This window comes from Talpa occidentalis, unplaced genomic scaffold (assembly GCF_014898055.3).
Source record: "Talpa occidentalis isolate TD23 unplaced genomic scaffold, MPIMG_talOcc4v2.1 talOcc4.3, whole genome shotgun sequence".
NCBI lineage: Eukaryota > Metazoa > Chordata > Mammalia > Eulipotyphla > Talpidae > Talpa > Talpa occidentalis.
Window position 1 is genome coordinate 80,069,966 of NW_023603184.1, and position 18,252 is coordinate 80,088,217.

At 35.1% G+C, this 18,252-nt stretch overlaps 1 protein-coding gene across 3 annotated transcripts in view; it reads right to left on the reverse strand.

The window, feature by feature from the left end:
- ZEB2 (zinc finger E-box binding homeobox 2) overlaps nt 1-18,252 on the reverse strand; it is a 134,786-nt gene that overhangs the window by 22,336 nt on the left and 94,198 nt on the right. For all 3 annotated transcript variants that reach the window (XM_037523298.2, XM_037523299.2, XM_037523300.2), the window contains exon 4: nt 17,553-17,624. In XM_037523298.2, coding sequence (XP_037379195.1) covers nt 17,553-17,624 — 72 coding nt within the window. The remainder of the gene's footprint in view (nt 1-17,552; nt 17,625-18,252) is intronic.

An 18,252-nucleotide genomic window follows, 5' to 3' on the forward strand; every position in this document is an offset into this window, starting at 1 on the left:
GAGCTTGTGATAGCTTTGCTAAGGATTTGGGGGTTATTCTAAGAGAAACAGGAAGACGTTGCAGGAGGATACAAGGAAGATGGTAGAATGCAATTATGGATTATATCAATTTCAAATGACAACTCTGGCTATAGTTTATTATTAGACATTAGAGGAAGAGAGAAGTTGATTTTGGGACATGAGTAAGAGGTCTTGCCATAGGTTGGGCAAATATCAATATAAACATTAAGGAATTGGTAGTGAAAACTATATATGAGACGTGGTTGCATTTGAGAGTAAAATCACTGGATTGGGAAGTCTTGCGTATGTTAAGGAGGGAGAGGTTAAAATCCTTTCACAATTCCAGGTTTTCCAAATGTGATGATGGTAGTGACATTCATTCATCAAAGCTGGGAGCCATGGAATTCTAAAAAGCTTTGAAACTATGCACTAAAACTTTGACTGAAATAAAAGAGAAGTGAGGAGCATTACTCTTCGTAGACTATTAAATAAGTGCTAATGGGGCCTCCCCAGTGGCGCAGCGGTTGAGCGCTGGGTTGCGAAGTTGCCTGCAGCCTCTGCAGCGCCGGTTCGATCCCCGGCCGCCGGGCGAGGGTCCCACATGGCGCGCAGACCTCTCCTGCCGCCCGCTGCTCCCCTCAGCAGTGTACTTCATCAGTCTGCCTGCTCTGCTCTCAGCTCTGGCTCTGGTGAATTCTCTCACCCTCCCATGCTTCTGACTGTACCCAGTGCCTGTATTAATAAATAAATCTTAAAAAAAAAAAGTGCTAATGATCCCGAACACTGATCTCAAACCCTTCTCTTCTGTCACTCCAACTTGTGACAGCACCAATAGTCTGATTCCAAGACCTGTATTCCTTCAATTATAATGGTTTAGAATGTGTAACAGAGGATAAGATTATTATATCTTAAAATCTTATTTAACTCCTTTCTTAGACTCGTAAGTAAGAATACAGACATTAATTAAGATCACTTTTCTGTGAGTATATCATGATGCTGTAGATACTTTCTAAATGATACTTATTGGTGGTGATTTGATGGGGTTATTTAACTCCATTAAATTGCTAGGGAGTAGCAGGACCTGCCAACCTACACAAGCTAATTAATTGTTCATTGTTTTGCATCATCAAAGTAACTTCAGATCTTATCAAAAATCATCTTTTGTTTTTAAGGCAAAAAAAAAGATAAAAGGAAAAAATGGTAGATCCAAGAACCTGATTTTTAACCAGTGACTGACTTCTCTTCCAACCTGTCGCAGTAGAAGGTAACATTAATAGTTCCTTCCCCAGCTCAGACCTACTTGAATATTGTCAAATGTTAAAGACAGGATTTAAGTTTTTCAAGAACATTGTCCCACTTGATGATCCTTAGTGTAACCTAGCAAAATTGACGGATGTACATTTAACGTCCTAATTTTATCTTGATATTTCAGCAACTATTTGAATGATCTGGCTATCTTTGCATGAATTTTCATTTGCATATGAATGTTTCCATCAGAAATGTAATCAAATGCAAATTCAATTGGATTTGCATTAATAGCTTTTTTGGTTTAAAAGGGAGGAAAATTCTGATTTTTCTGGATAGGCAAACTAAACTGCATCTAGATACTCTACTGGTGTTTGGACAGGCAATTCACCTGCTAGATCAAATTTGGCTATGCTAGATTTCTATGCCAAGTGTGATGGGGACAAAAGACCTCAAATCATGTGCTCTCTTTAAGAATCATCTTTGATCATCTCTGTACCCTAAGCATCACATATATTGTCTAGAAATTAGTGGGCTCTCAAGAACCATTCATGGAAAGAATGTGGAAAAAATTATGTCCTTAATATTCATCTTGGTGTAGAAATCTTCGAGTAAAAAGAAGTATAAGATAGCCACAGTTGAGCTAGGGACTTAGACTTATTATGCAAGCAATTGTAGAACAATTATGTGATAAATTGTGTAGTAATGATGACAAATATTTGCAAGAGTTTGATAAGGTCCAGATGAGTATTAAAGGTTTCATGAAGAAGATAGTATTCAGTCGATTAAATCTATTTGCTCCATCAAGATGTTCTTCATGGGGTATAATTATGCTATTAGTTATATATCTCATATATCTAGATTTACTTAAGTGGGCTAAAGTCTAGGATTACCACCATGGATACACTGTGCTTTTTCTCTGGTGTTACTGCGGATACTTGTACCATAGAGTTTTTCTGCCCAGCACCAAAACATTCTCCTTTGCCTGGGAACGGATTCTTATTTTCCCTATTGCCATATCTTCTGTTACCCAGGGGTACTGACATTATTACATGGTTCTGCATCCCTGGTCACAGTGGATTAATCTGCACCTGAGGTGAACCAATCTCAGTCCTCCATTCTCCAAGCCAAATGGTTAATTGGTCCAGGTAAAGCTAACAGATCCGAATGAGTTCAGTAAATTCCTTCCCTATAATTTTAGGACTTTGCTCCAAAGAGAGCATCAATGCATTTTCCTCCCACATGACTACAGCTGTAAGATGTAGAGAGAATAAGATTTACGGAGAGAATGAAGCAGAAACTTAGAGAAAAGCAGACAAGATTGCAAGTACATTTCTGACTCTTGCTCCTGAGATCAATCTATGTCTTTGTCCTTCCAGTCGCTTTGTTGTCAATCCTCCTCAGAGTCTGTGAGGAGGTAAGTTCTCTTTCCTACTTTAAGCTATGTTGTTTCAGTCTCTTCCACCTAAAATCACCTTAATTATGATGATATTGGAACAAATGAGAGAATTGAATTTTGGTTGCTCTCAAAATTTTTGGAAAGGATGAGGTTTTGATTCTATTTGGGAGTTTATAGCTTTGGTTTTTACAGGGATTTTTTTTTTTTTTTTTTTTTTTTTTTTTTGGTAATACCGTAGAGTGGGCAAAGGAATGAGGTAGAAAATGTGCTAAAAAGTTCTAGAATTATTTTTTCTAGTGCAAAATCAGCCCCATTTTTCTTTTCTTTCATTTTTTTTTTTTTTTTCCTGTTATCGTCTTCACTCCTTGGTCTTCTTGGAAGAACTGCCAAAACACACTGACAGAGGATATTTGCATGGTATTACTGATCAAACCATAACAAAATTCACAAGAAATCTCAACTAATTTCTTCCCAGATCTTCTCTAGAGATTTTGTATTTAGTCCTAAAGTTTACCCTAATGTCTTACATATAGCTCAACCTTCCCTAAGGTTAGGTAAACTTTTCCCTCTCCAAAAAAAGAACTTCATTAATTAAAAACGTTTCTTCATTGCCTTGTGTATTTTAACAATGTTAGGGTAAATTTCTATGCCTCTTCAAGTTAGAAAAGCCTCAAATTTCTTGTAAATATTTTGGTCAATCTCACAAATGATCCTTATTAATGATACCTTCATTAGCACCTTTATATCTATCTCAGAGAGATATTAATCTTTTAAAATAATGTTAAATATTAATATGGAATGATATAAAAATTATTGCCTAAGAAACAAGCAATGTTAACAGAACTCTAAATAAAAGAGAAATATTATTGATCTCCATATCATTCAAGTTGTTTTAGGATAAAGCTCAAAGATACTTAAAAATGAATTGTACTTAGTGTTTATAAGTAATTATTTATGAGACTTGATACTCATTCCTTCTCCTTTTCTGATTTCCTCTCTACCCTTTATCTGCCCACCATTTATTTCCTTTACTAAACATGCCCATATAGGAAGACAGGTACAACTTTTCACTGGTCTACTACCCAGAGTGTTTTTAGCTTTTATAAACAGTAAAAGAAATATGTTTGGCTATTATGCTAAGTCATTTTAATAAACATCAAAATGAATAAATAGTACTTTTGGGAAGGAAAATATCTTGGGGCATCTAGAAGAACTGAAGCAACTATATGTAAAAAACTTACTAGAGTCATTCATCCATTCCTTTATTTAATAACTGATTATTGAGTGTGTACTAGTGCAAGAGAGTGTGCTTGGGGATGAGGACATAGTGATATGGACTTATAATTTTTTCCCACTTCTGCAGTTCTCCTATTTAGAGGCATACACATAAAATGGTTATGTTCTGAAATATACAGACATATAAATATACATATATTTAGATCAGGGGATCTGATGTATATGCATAGGATACCTTTTCAGTATAACACAGAAATTATGTATCTGTCATACAGTCTGACTTTCACTCACTTCATTTGTCAAGGCAAAGAGACCAGAAGAAACAATCACAAAGCTAAGTAACTATTCATCATCTTTCTGAAGAAGTTTCTTTATTTACAACCTTTTTAGATGATTAGAAAACATAGAAAATTATTTTTAATTTAGTCATTTATATTGAAATTTTTTAGTCCAAAGAAGCCCATATTCAGCATTTATTGCAGTATATAAATTCTCATGGCTACTTTGTTTAAAGTAGGTTAATTAATGAAATATAAGCATTTCATCATTAAAAATGCATGTGTGCCTTTCTGCAGAGGCTTCCAAAACACATATTGGCACCAGATATTTAAAAAGAACCGTGAGGGAAGGGGATGATCTTTTTCTCATTACACAGCTACACGGGCAGCCCAGCAGAGCCTCCGACTGCTACAGAGGTGTTTGTAAAGCCAGGGAAGGCTCGTCAAGAGTGACCAAGTTTGTTTCTCTTCTTGGAATTAGTGCAGTGTCGGGCTGGTCTCTCCATGCCTGCTCTGACATGGCTTTCTCCAGGGAACACGTGCAGATGCCAACGCGAGTTCCCCATGTGTAAGAGCTTTAGGAGCAAAGTGGCAGGAGGCATGGGGGGATGGGAGTCTGTAGTATTCTACAGGATCAAATATCTCCCTGAACAGCAGGAAGCAGCCTAGTCAGGGACACAGTCTAATTTTAAAGTGAGGTTTTATATTAAGGATTATAAATATCGAGATTTAGAGATTACTAACCCTTACACAGCTTTGATGGCAATGGATCAGTACAGAATCCACACCTTTTAAAAAAAGGTGCAAGTTAGGTAATATACATTGCTCTTTGATATTACCGTGCCAAATTTTGGAGTTGATGTATTACTGCAAAGACTATTAGACTTATTTGATGCTAGAGGGTTTATAAAATAAGGTCTTTTTGCTCCAGTGATTCAGTGTTCGCTTAAAATGTCTTCTTTTTTTGTGGAGACACATAACACCTGAGGATGCTGTGGGATGGTGTTTTTAAAAATATGATTCCCATGCCAGCAGCATCAGAATTACCTGGCAACTTGTTCAGAAGCAAATTCTTGGGATCTACCCCAGACCTACTGAGTCAGCAACCTGTGTTTAAGCCCTTCTAGGGATTCTGCTGCATGTCCAGTTTAAGAACCTAGGAATTCAATTCTCTGCTTCATCTGGTTAAATCAGGCATTTGGTAACACAGCTTTGGGGGAAAGCACAGAAGGACTCTCAGGTCAGGCTGCCTTCTTGGCTGTCTCAAACCCAGTCACACCCTCCTTCAGCACTTACTGAACATCATCTATGTGTCTCCATCATTAAACTTGTCACATCATGTGTAATCTTTTGTTTACTTGTCTGTGAACTAATAACAGCACGGATCACGTCTTATTCTTTGCATCACCAGTGCTCCCATAGTGCCTGGCACTCGGTGCTTAATACTATTCAATTATTAGACCAAGTTCAAGGTCATTGCACCTCTCACTCTGGTTCAGCTATTTTGTGTTTTTTTTTTTAATCTCAATATCCTCAATTGTAAAATGAGCTGCAATGTGCTTTTGGGGGATGTCCTCAAAGTTTCAGAATCCCATAATTCTGATTAATTAATTCCCTTGTTGATTAATTTTTTTATTCACTGGTCAGGTCAGTATCTGTATTCTTTTCAATAAAATAACTTAAAGCAACACAGCTTTTGATAGAGGAACCATATACACAGATTGTGGAGGGAAAAACATATTTGGAGGCCCTGGAAACCATAGACATCAGCAGGAAAGCTGCTTATTATTAAACATTTGAATGAATGAAGGAAATGCTCAAGAAGCTTGGTGTTTCAGTTATTCATTGTGGGAACTCCTGCTGTGAAGTGAGATAGTTGCTCCTAATCTCAAACAAAGCGAATAAAACCACAGTGTTCATTAGCCAGGAAGTGGCAGGTTCTTCTTGGTGTATGCTGATTATAGTCAGAAAATGACCATCCTGTCTAACCTGCCAAGTACTACTTCTGTTTTTCTCTCTTCAAAAATCTATCTTTTCTCTACTTTATTTTTTGAAGCTCATATGAAATTAACAAATATTTTTTAAAATGATGATTTGCATGACATATTGAACTGGATGACAAAACTCTTGTAATACATAAAAATGTGACAGACAAAAACAAGAAGAAAATTACATGCTTTATAATAGTAGGACTCTCTCTTCATTAAGTATTTAGGTAGTAATGGAATTATCTGATAAAGTGATCTTGGACAAATGATTAACACTATATATCCACTCAACTCTTGCTGAGAAATACCTTGTGATCAACTTGTGTTACTTCTGTTACACATATAAGAGAGCTAGCTCATTTAAATTTTTAATTTAAATCCCGTGTAAGAGTAATAATAGGAATTGGAAGTTATTCAATCAAAAAGATAATAAAGGTACAGAAACTTTCTTACTATGTCCCCCATTTTCTTCTTTGCTAATGACACACAGAACTTGTACTTAATGAGCTGCTTGCTAGCCTCCTTATCACCAACATCATCAATTTAAGGGAGTTATACCTTTTACCATGATGTTCCTTGCTCATGCAAGACTTTTCTTTTAAGATGTAGATCTTTATCTTTATCTGGAGGAATCTAGGGAAGATCCTGTAAACCTGGATGGAAATAGCATTTCTATTTGGTGCTTTAGGTGGTGGTAAATCCAGGATCCCACCCCTTCCCACCCTGGCTTACACTCTGCTATTATCCTCACACACTTTTTTAGGTACAAGTAAGACTAAAATTTGCTGCACCTCTGCACACAATCCAACAGCAGAGCATTAAACCAAAGGTGAGGACACTCTGTGACTGTGCAGGTTGCCCAAGCAAAATACTGACCCCAGGTATAATATCATGAGGCAGGAACACCGAAAATCCCCACTCCCATACTAGCTAACGTAGCCCATGCTTTTGTTTTCTTTGTTCATGTTTTCTAGTAAAATCTCATTAGAATAAACTGTAGGGTGGGATGAAGCCCGAAATTTCTAGTCTAATTTTCTCATTTAACTTATGGTACAACCAAGGTACAGTGAGGTTAATGATTCATACACAGTTACATAAATAGCTTCTGGAAAAGCTGGATATAGTATTCATATATCCTGACTCGTCAACAATTACTCTTTCCACTGTATCATAACTTACTATATGAGAAAGAGAATATGAGGAGAGAGGCCTGTCTTTTAAACTTTTCATCATGCTTAAGTAATGTGATATGATTTAAATACGTCCTACACACCAAGAATATCACTATGACATCATAAGTAATTTAAATAACATTATAATATCATAAAATTAGTATGAGAAAGTCAATGTAAATGTCTACTTCAATATAAATAAAACATTGTTTTTAAAACTTTTTTTCCCCCTCTATTTTTTGTTCAGTGTCCCTGCTCTTCTGAATGCTAGGTACTTGTTTTACTTATTTACTTAGGTGATTCACATCTGTCTGGGTCTACTGGGACAAAGAGAAAACATCATAAAATTTCTTCACATTTTCCACTCAAAATACTTATTTTAATTTTCCATTTAACATTTACAAAATATATTTTCCTAATTTAGACATAATCATATTCTTAATCATGTTCCTACAAGCACTCAATACAGAATAACTTTATGAAACATCTTGCAAAGGTGAATTTTTGTTCACGAAATTCATTAAAGGTGAACTTTTATATTAATAACTTTTACGGTTATAGTAAATAAAAAAAAGTCTCAAGCTTAACTTAGGATGAGAAGCCAAGAAAAAACTTTATTCACGGTTCATTTTGCTTTCCCATTTCACATAAAACTTGTTTATCTCCTCCTATGCTTAATGATATCCTCCTACATGGGTTCCACTTCTTCAGATTAAATGAAACTGTGTCATCCCTTGATAATATCCCATCGCTCACAGACCTTTCCAGCTGAGCTAGTCCTGATTTCATCTGTCTTAACAGACAGCAAAGAAGATGGGTCAAAGTATTCCTTGATTTACACTACTATTTCAAGTTAGCATTCCTACTTTATTAATTCACTCATCATTTATGTTTAATCCCTTATTAACTAACTCAACAGACAATATGTTTGTCAACCATCAAGGCTGTATTAACATTAAATCTACCAAGAGGGAAAATGGAAGAGAGCAAATTAACCTCTACCCTCAAAGAGCCTCCAATCTGGAACTATAGTTTTTTGAAGTCTATGTCATTCAATTTCACCATCATGTTTTATGACACTACCTATGTAGCTCAAGTAAAATGATATTTGTTCCATATATATGCCATTACCATTATTCTGAGGCACTTCATTACTCCAGAGAGAGTCCATGCAGAATCCTGGCCAAATTGTGCTTTGCCCTTCTGTAGTCTAATGACATGGATAGCCACACGGTGGTACAGGACTAAACTTGGATAACGCCAACTCTATGAACCAGAACTTGTAACTTTCACTCTCTGATTTCAACCTTTTGTCTTTGTTCATCATTTAGCTCCTTATCTCTCAGAAACGGGTACTTTATGATAGTCAGACCCTGAGTCCAGTTCACCCACTCTACTTTACTCGCTTCAGTTCAACTTGGAGCTTAAATTCACTTCCATTACTGTCTATTATACTTGTAACATTCTTGATTGCCGAACTAAAATCCAGCTCAGTTTCTCTGCTCTTAGAATATTCTAAATACCTAAGGAATCTTAAATAGTTGTGCAGATTCATTTGTTTATTTTATTGAAATAGGGTAGTCTTAATGATAATTGGATCTTCATAGAACTTCCACAGCCTTACTCTCAAGATCCACTCCTCAAGATTCCAACTCTGCTCCCATCTCCTTACTACGGTCACCTGATGAGTTCTTTTCCTACTTATTTCAAAGAATGGAACTCATATAAACTATGAGTTCCTTAAGCTACTTTAAGTTCAACTGCAATCTTTTGATTATCATTTTCCCTTCTTTTGATCTTATTGCTAAGAAAAATCTGTCTCTACCTACAGCCAAGGCTACCATCTAAAGCTATTTCCTCACAACTCATCTGATAGCCTACTGTAATGTCTTTTACCCATTCTTCTTATTCACTTTTAGTCTTTCTCTTTCTTTTGCACAAAGGCTGTTCAACAAACCTTTGCATTGAAGAAAACTTACCCTGAAACTTGTAATCTCTTTAAGATTTATATTCCCCTCTGCAATCGTTGACCCTATTATACTCTTTCCGAAGTCCTCTGCAATATTGAATACTTTTCACTTATTCCTACTTAGTTTGCTGTATTTCAAATTAACCATCTTAATATAATAATATAGTAATAATAATAATGTCTAACATCAGTTGAGCATTTAATATGTCCTAACCTGTGCTAACCAATTTATATGTATTTCTTATTCATCTACAATTATTTTATTTACCCAATTGAAGATAAGTCCTTAATAACAGATTATTCCTTGATCATTGTATCTTTCATGATGCCTAACAAAATGTCTTGCACTTAGTAGGGCCTCCCTAAGTGCATATTGACCTGAATAGTTAATGAGGCTATAATTATTTGTTTGTAAATTTTGCCTTCCTATATTATGATTTGATTTTTCCTATTGCACCATAAGATTCTGCAGTCCTTAAGGACTACATCTTCCTATTCCCTTCAAGTTTCTTTCTCAAGGCTCAGTTCAAATTTTGCACACAAAGAATATTCTGAAAAGAATGAATATTGGTATCTTAGTAGTTGTTAACAAATGACAAACATTTTATCATTTGTTTATTTGGTTGTTATCCAGGATAGGATTTTTTTTTTTTTTTTTTTTTTAAAGGATGTGACTCTGATGCTAGTCAGTGATCAAGTAAGGAAAAATCTTTGGCTGTTTCACAAACATTATATAAATACTACTAAATCCTTTTCTATATTAAAAAAATGCTAGAAAAGATGAAGATAAACCTGAACCATTCATTCCTTCTTGATTGCCATATTTTAATCTAAAGTGCATCTAACAATTTGTTTGGGTAGTTTTCCAAGTTGTCAAAAGAATCTAATTGACAAAGGCCCTCAAAATGGACTGGTTAGTCCTTCCTTTGCAAATCTGTTAAATATTGTATTTTTGTTTTCTAGAGAAGTTAATGAAGAACCAGTGTGATGGGAAGAAACAGTTCAGAATGCATTTATTTCTTAATGAATAGAAGTGATTTAAAGCTTACTTGTAGCTTTAATTCCTACCATGAGACTTTGTACATAGGGAATTATTATTTCTACTTTGCTGATGTAAATATGAAGATTTATTATATACTGAAGTTCCTGCAACTAAGTAATTGGTAGAGACAAATTTCAAATGTAGTTTATCTTACTTTAGAATCTGGAGCATTATAAAAAACACTTGCCTTTCAAATGTAAAAGCATTTGCATATCATTCTTAAAATATTAGAGGCTTGCTTAATGACTATAGTGAGAGCCAACATAGTTAGTTCTTGGGCAATAATTTTCTTCATATATAAGATTAATAATTGAGACCTAAATTGGTCTTGCCCAGTTTCTAGATATAAGGTGTTTTTCTATTCCCAGCAAAAGAAGCAAAGATGCAGGTAGTTATTAATAGCTCTTTATAACTAGAGAACTAGATTGTCTGAGTAAATATAACTTTCACACATTCAAAGTAGAAAACATCAGGGGCCTATTTGGGTCTTGATGTGCACATGGATTTGCATTAATGCTAATGATCTCCACGAACCTGAGATAGATCCTTGTTACTACTAGCACATACACAAACTCATGTTTATTATGCTTCTAAGTTTTTCCATGTCTGTATTACAGAACAGCTTTTCCACACTCTCAAAAATTCTACATTTTATTCTGAATTTTAATCTGACTCATTTGAAAGCTAGAGTCTTTGTTAAAAAGGGGGGGGGCATTTTTTGTCTTAAGTGTTAAAGCACACAATTTTACACTTGATCTTAGCCAAAAGGCCGAGAAGCGATAAAAGCACACAATTTTAATTTATTTTACTTTTTAAGACATTAAAACCAATGTGGAAATATTAAATGCAATGTGGAAAGTTATTAATATAAATCAGTATTTTCAATGCTTTATGTTACAAATCAATTTGCTGAGCTGCTCATCTAACTTTGCAGGGAAAAAGTAGTGATACATCCTTAGACTGTTGCTCTTTGCCTTTAAAAATTTTATTTCAAGGACTTAAATCCTGGTTTCACTCTCTGAAGTTACTGGACTTACTCCCTTCCATAGAAAGTGTTTTGCACTATTACAGCTTCCTTTCTTAGAGTCCATGTCTTCTCCACCAAATATTCATTCATTAATTTTATCAGTCAAAATGTGCACTGGATGTGTTCACCACGGTACTGGATATTTTGAGACAAATGGAATAGTTGTTTTCTTAAAGCAAATATTTTGGAGGAGTTATTATGGCCAATATATTCATTATTTATTCAGTACCTTAACACACCTATGACGTTGACATCATGACAATTTGCCTCCATTTCATTGCTGAAGAAATCTCTTGTGCTCACAAAATTAACTAGATGAAATAGGTGCAAACAATATAAAGGAACAAGTCAGCATGTTAAAATTAGTGATGTGCATCTGAGGTTTGTGGGATTTCAGAGGATGGAGAGATCGATGAGGCTTGGGCATTAAGGAATGACCAGATTAAGGGGTGTGAGCTCACCCTGAAGAAGAAAAGGGCAGGTAGAGTTTGCATGACTAAAGAAAAGGGGGTGAGAGAGTAGGGTCTCAAGGAATAGCACAGGCGATGATTCAGAAATTGGGACAAATATTCTTTTCTGATTTACCAAGGATTTGATATGATAGGAATGAGACACTGCTCTTAGAACAAAATAGAACAAAATAAAACAAAATTATTTGTTCTATAGGAGTTCATTAATAACAGACTGAAGAATGTTAATTTTCCCCTATAGCTACTAAGGAACAAGAAAGCATTCTAAGAAGGGCATTTGGACAATGAGAAAAGAGTTAAAGGAGGAATGTGGACTGATGGAACAGAGAAGGATATGAAGCCTGGAGACCAGTCAAATGTAATTGAATCTTTTTCTTTTGGGAGACTAGAATAATGGGAGATGAACATGTCTAGTTTAATACCTTCAGGCCAGTTATCAAACATATGTCAACATGAAAATATAAAAGAGAAGCCCAACTATTGTTTGTCACTTCCTAATTTCCTCAAAAACTCTTTCTGATCTAGAGCAGTCTAGATAAAGTGACCAAGACCCCACATAATTCCTGCCCTCAAGTAGCTTACAATTTAGTGGGGCAAAACACACTTTCAGATGCTTAGATCGATGAGAGAAAATGAAGTAAATTCTATGAGAAGATCATCAAAGGAAGGAGTGGTTAATCCTACGTGGGAGGTTAAAATATTTTCCTGATGGAAATTAGGAAATGTGGATTAAGAAATTAAGAATGTGCAGGATGCTACCAGGCGAAAGAAGAATGAGTGAGTTTCTAGGCGGAGGGGAAACCATGAGTGAGTAAAGGCATAAAAGTGGTAAAAAGCACTTCAGAGCTGGTCTGGGAAGTAATATTAAAAGTAAGGTGGAGTACGATCATGGAGGCTGCCAGCTCACCCTGAAGGCAATGGAGAACCACACAGGCTGAATAGGAAGTGGAGTGGGGAATGCACTACTATTATCCACCTGCCTTAGGGAAATAACTTCAAACTAACATTTTTAGTGTGAAGAATGGGCTAAATAAATTAGGGATTATAACTAGGGAAACTGGTTAAAAAGGCATTATAATAATTCGAATGAAATGAAAGGATTTAAGTTAGGATAGTGAAAAAAAGGGAGTAAAAACTAGTGATATAAAATATTTGTGACAATATACTTGATAGTTCTTGATGACAAATTAGATAAAGTATGTAAGTGTCAAAGGTGACACCATAGTTTCTGGCAGGGGCAGCTCCTCGGAGTGATGAAAAACCTTCTATAGTGAAAGGATATGTCAGCTAATTTAGATTTTAGTCCCAAATCTAGCTATGTGGAATAGTTAGAGCCATGTGGCAATTTTTTAAACTATGATTTCCTTGACTGTCAAATTACAGTTAAGGAATTGTTCTACAGAATAACTTTCAATTCTAGAATTCTGTAATTCACTTCAATTAAACCTTGTTCATTGTTTCTTACAGCTTGTACTCAGCGGAGTATACTAGAAGGAGATATTTTTATATTCTAAAGATTATAATTTTTTATGAAGTTCGTTAAATTTTACTACTTAGTAGGTTTGTAAAATTAAGGAGGAAATTCTGAGTTTTTTCCTTATTTTTATTTCCTTACTTTTATTATGAAAATTTTGTGTTGACTATTCAGAGAAATATAAAAGTCTATTTTTGTCTTTCCCCAATAACCCATTCCAACAACACTTTTAATCCAAGAATTCACTTAATTTGTTCAAAATATGTCTACCTATTCCAGTGTCTGTTGGTTCTGCTTTTATTAGGAAAGAAAAAAAAAATATTATCTAATATTAGAGAATACCATATTCATTCAATTTAAAAATATATGTTGAGAACCTACTAATTTTAAGGCACTCTTAAAGACTATGTGGTAACCTAGGAAACAATCCGTGCTCTCAGAGTTTGAAATCTAGTTTGGGAAAGACTACACAGTATTTAATAGCAACCATAGGATTTATGGAAAGGAAAATTATTTGTTCTATAGGAGTTCATTGAAAGAAGATATCATTACAGGTTCAGAGTAGCATTAAGAGAAGAAGAGAAGTAGTAGGTGGATCTTGATCAGTAGAACTTAGATGGAGAGGAAGAGATGGCCCATTAAGAAGTAACCTCAATCAGAGAAGATATATTCTTTCAATACCACATGCATTGAGCATGCAAGAAGATGCTAAGGATAAGAAGCAGTAAACTTATGTTTGGGAAGAGGTAAGTATTTATTTTGTAAAGGGCAGTTGTAAACTGAGGATCACTAATAAATTCCTAATCACCACATCCAATGTATTTGCTCAGTATTCTTTCAAATTTAGTTACTTCAATCTTTTGATTGGATTGATTAATCCTTCCTTTTTGAAATGCTCTTTCTTTCCCTTCTAGAGGTTTATTTTTTTCTTGCTCTTGCAAACTTTTTTCTTTCAGTGAACTTGATTTTTCAGTACCCACTAAGAACTAAGGCCCCAGCTTTCTACTTGTTTGAATAAATATGTTCTGAATGATAAATCACATAGTCCCATGATACATCTGCATATATTTGCATGCCTCTCATCGCCCTAGCTCCAGCCCTGACTTCCTGGGTTTCAATTCCTCATTTCCATTGGACACTATCATACCCTCATCTATACACATATGTCCAACTTTTATATGAAAATGCTTCCATCTAACGACCAGCTCAAGCTCACCTCAAAATTGAATACTTTTTCTGTTTATTTAGAAATAGCAAGGATTGCCATATGCTAAACATGCAGATGTGTAATTGTGAAGCCATTTTGACTCCATCACCCAGAGAATCAATTGGTTGTTAAGAAGTCATGTTGCTAATTTTACCACTGTCACCACCCTAGAACAAGCTTTTTATCACTTCACACCTGAGTAACTACAATGACTTCCAGTTGGTCTCTCAAAGTCTGGTTTTTCCCTCACAGAAGTCACAATAGTATAATACAACCTTCTTTCGTCTGATGCTTTATATTCACCCTCATCTGGCTTTGCCTTAAACATACACCTTTTTTTTTTTCATGAATTGTGTCCAAGGACCCTCTGATTCTGCCAAATCCCTTTACCTATTATCCTCTGAGTAGGTATCACCTATTATCTTTTTTTTGTTCCCTCACACTCCTCTCGTAGAAAGTCCTTCCTTGCCCTTGTGACTACTGAAAATGAACTTATTTCAAAATTTCACCTCTTAAGTTCACCCTGGTGGCCTGGGGGTTAAGTCTCAGTGCTATGACTGCTACAGTCTGAGTTCAATCCCCAGCCAGGGAGCTAACCCACACATAGTGCAGCAGACCTCTCCTGTCTCACCTGCAGCTTCCCTTGGCAGTATATTTCAGAATCTGCTTGTTTTGTTCCCCACTCTGAGATGGGTGAATCTTCTCACTCCCCTCCCCTCCACCCCCACCTCTGGCCTACACCCTAGTTCTTCTATGCAAAAATAAAATAAAATAAAAAAGAAATAATTAAAAAATAAAAACAAAACAAAAAACAAATTTCACCTCTTCTGTGAAATTTCTTTTTTTATTTATGCATACAAGAACCGGGGTACAGGCCAGAGGTGTGGGAGTGAGAGGATTCACCAGAGACAGAATGGGGAACAGAACAGGCAGACTGAAATACACTGCTGAGGAGAGCAGCAGGCGAGGCAGGAGAGGTCTGCTGCGCCATATGGGTAGCTCCCTGGTCGGGGATCGAACTTATGCTGCAGTGGCTGCGAACAGCGTCTTAACCCCTTACGCCACCAGGGAGGCCCTTTCGTGAAATTTTTCTGAGCATTCATCCTGTAAGATCTCTCCCATTCCGTAATTTGAAAAATTATGGGTCCTACCATTTGTTGCATATGTATCACATATTTTCATGCATTGTTTATTATCTTTTCTTGTATGTTGTATCATCTTCCAAATTAAATAATAACCATGTCTTAGACTTCCTGGCTCATCTTCTACCACACATACACACAACAGGGAATGTATAGGAGACACTGATAATGACTTATTTATAGACTAAAAGCATAAGAATACTAAGTAGTAAGTGGAAGAAGGATCTTAAAACCTGGTGTAAGAACAGTCAAAGATGATTTTTAAATCTTCTGAATAAAACAATTTTTATTAACTTCACTTAAGACTTTTAGTATATAAAACAGATATTAAATTGTTACTTTATGAAAAGAAATCACTTATCACACTTTAAATGCCCATCAGGTTAATAAAAATTAGCACTTTTCTACTTGAAGTTGAAATTTATCTTTAATTTATCATTTATCTTTGAAAGGAACATGCAGCCATTTTTGATCCCATGAGTTGGGACATTATAGAAAGTATAATAGTCATTTCGTCTTATTTCTATTTTAGAAAGTGATGATATTCCTGCAACACAGAATACTAAAACTAGAAATACTGTTAACAAGAATCTAGTTCAATTAATTCATGTTCAGGTGTAGAAGCTAAGTTCCAAAGAAGGTAGCTGTCTCACCTGGAACACAATCTCATTATTGCCAGAGCAAAAAATTAGGATTGTTCGTTTCTAATTCTATACCATGTCTATAATCCAATATTGCCATAATTTCATTTAAGTACCTTAAATTTATATTATCCAAATGAAAGAGAAATAACTACTGTTTTTCATTATTTCTTTATATCCAAGAAAATGAACCAGTGCCTAGTAAGTTATTAATAAGATTATTGTAAATAGAATCATAGCATGGGAAGTATATTATTATGTGTATCAACATAAGGAAGATAGGAATATCATTTTAATCATTTACATATCTAAAACTTCTTAAAATGAAAATTTTTTTTCAGTGATGAGTGGGGTGGAAGCAGTTGTGTGGTTTTTTTGCTGTTGTTGATATGTTTTAGAAGATAATTTTACACTGGGCCCTATGCTAATATTTGTAAAGATAGTGTGGAGGATTGTTTGAAACACCAAAATTAATTAGTCTTATCCAGAAAAAGATAGACAAATATAGTGAGTCAATGTATATTTACACTGGAGATGTGAGAATTTAAGAGACAATGCTGTTCCTTTTTTGAGAAAGAATATGGAATGTCACAATTGTCCTAAAACTCCATGCTATCTCTCAATGCTACTCTGTGGTGGAGAGAGGAACAAAATAACACCTACTGCTTTTTTTTACTGTTATTTTTTTAACTTCATTGAAAAGAAGTGAGTTTGTCAATTCTTTTCTGTAAAACTTTTGCCTAAGAACTTCAGAGGGGCTAGAAGTTACTGCAGTGAAGAAAGTAAAATGGAACACTGATGAATTTTTGAAGAATATTCATGGAAATTTAGTTTGTCTTTCTGAAAAACAACTTTATGTTTAAATGACATCATATTATTTGAATTCTCTGTGTTATCAAGTGGTAGCTAAAAGAGGCACCTTACATTCTTATTTTAAAATTATTCATGCAGTCTTTAAAATAAATATTACTATAAGAAATTTGTCCAACTCATGATTTGAAAGGGTCTATTTATACAGCTTCATTTTCTCAATTTTCACAGGCAAATTAAGGGTTTAAAAATAAAAGGTATATATTTGCTGAATAAAATACAGAAAAAAAAAAGGAGAATTTAGATTCGAAGTAAAACAAAAGACTTGCAAGGTTCGGCTTAGTTGTTAAGTCACGGAGATACAAACCGGCAGGTTAATGGTTCTTTCCCTGACTTACTAACTGCGCGTGACCCAGGACAAACATGATGTTGGTGTGATAAGTTTAACTTACCTGTACCATTGTTAACTGTGGTCTGGATCGTGGCTTCCGGCCCCATAGTGTCATAGTCTTCCTTCATTTCTTCTGTGGGGGAAAATTATCTTTAGCATTTGAAAACTGTAGAAAGGCTTACTATACTAAGCATGCCAACCACAGGAACAAGGAAGATTCTTTTAAAGGAAACAGAGAAAAGGCTTGTTGTAAACCTCTAAACAATAGCTTTGTTCAGGCAATTGAATGAATCCAATAGTGCTAGCTGCACAAGAACTTATTTACTTTAAGCATTACTGCAAGCTGTGAAAAACAGAGGTGCTTATTTGGGGCAAACGAAGGGCTTTTCTTCTAGTGGCAATTCTAGTGACAAACAGGGGGAAAGATATTATTTTTTCAATAAGAGTCAAAAGCAACTAAGTATTTGTACTTATGACGAGGCACGCTGGTTGCTTTGCCTCTGGTAACTCTGGATGATTAGTGGCAAGGCAGAATGTCTTACTTTATTTTCATGCTTTTTCCCCTTTTGGAGTAGCTATGATGATTCTAATCTATGCAAACATTTTTTTAAAAACCCAATTCTCTATGTCATACTTGGAATGCCCACTTTATAACATGAGCATCCCAAAGGTATTAAAAACACCTGTTTTTATGTAAACTTCTGGAACATACCTTCTTTATTCTTTTCCCTACCACTCCATAAATATCTCTCTCCCTTATC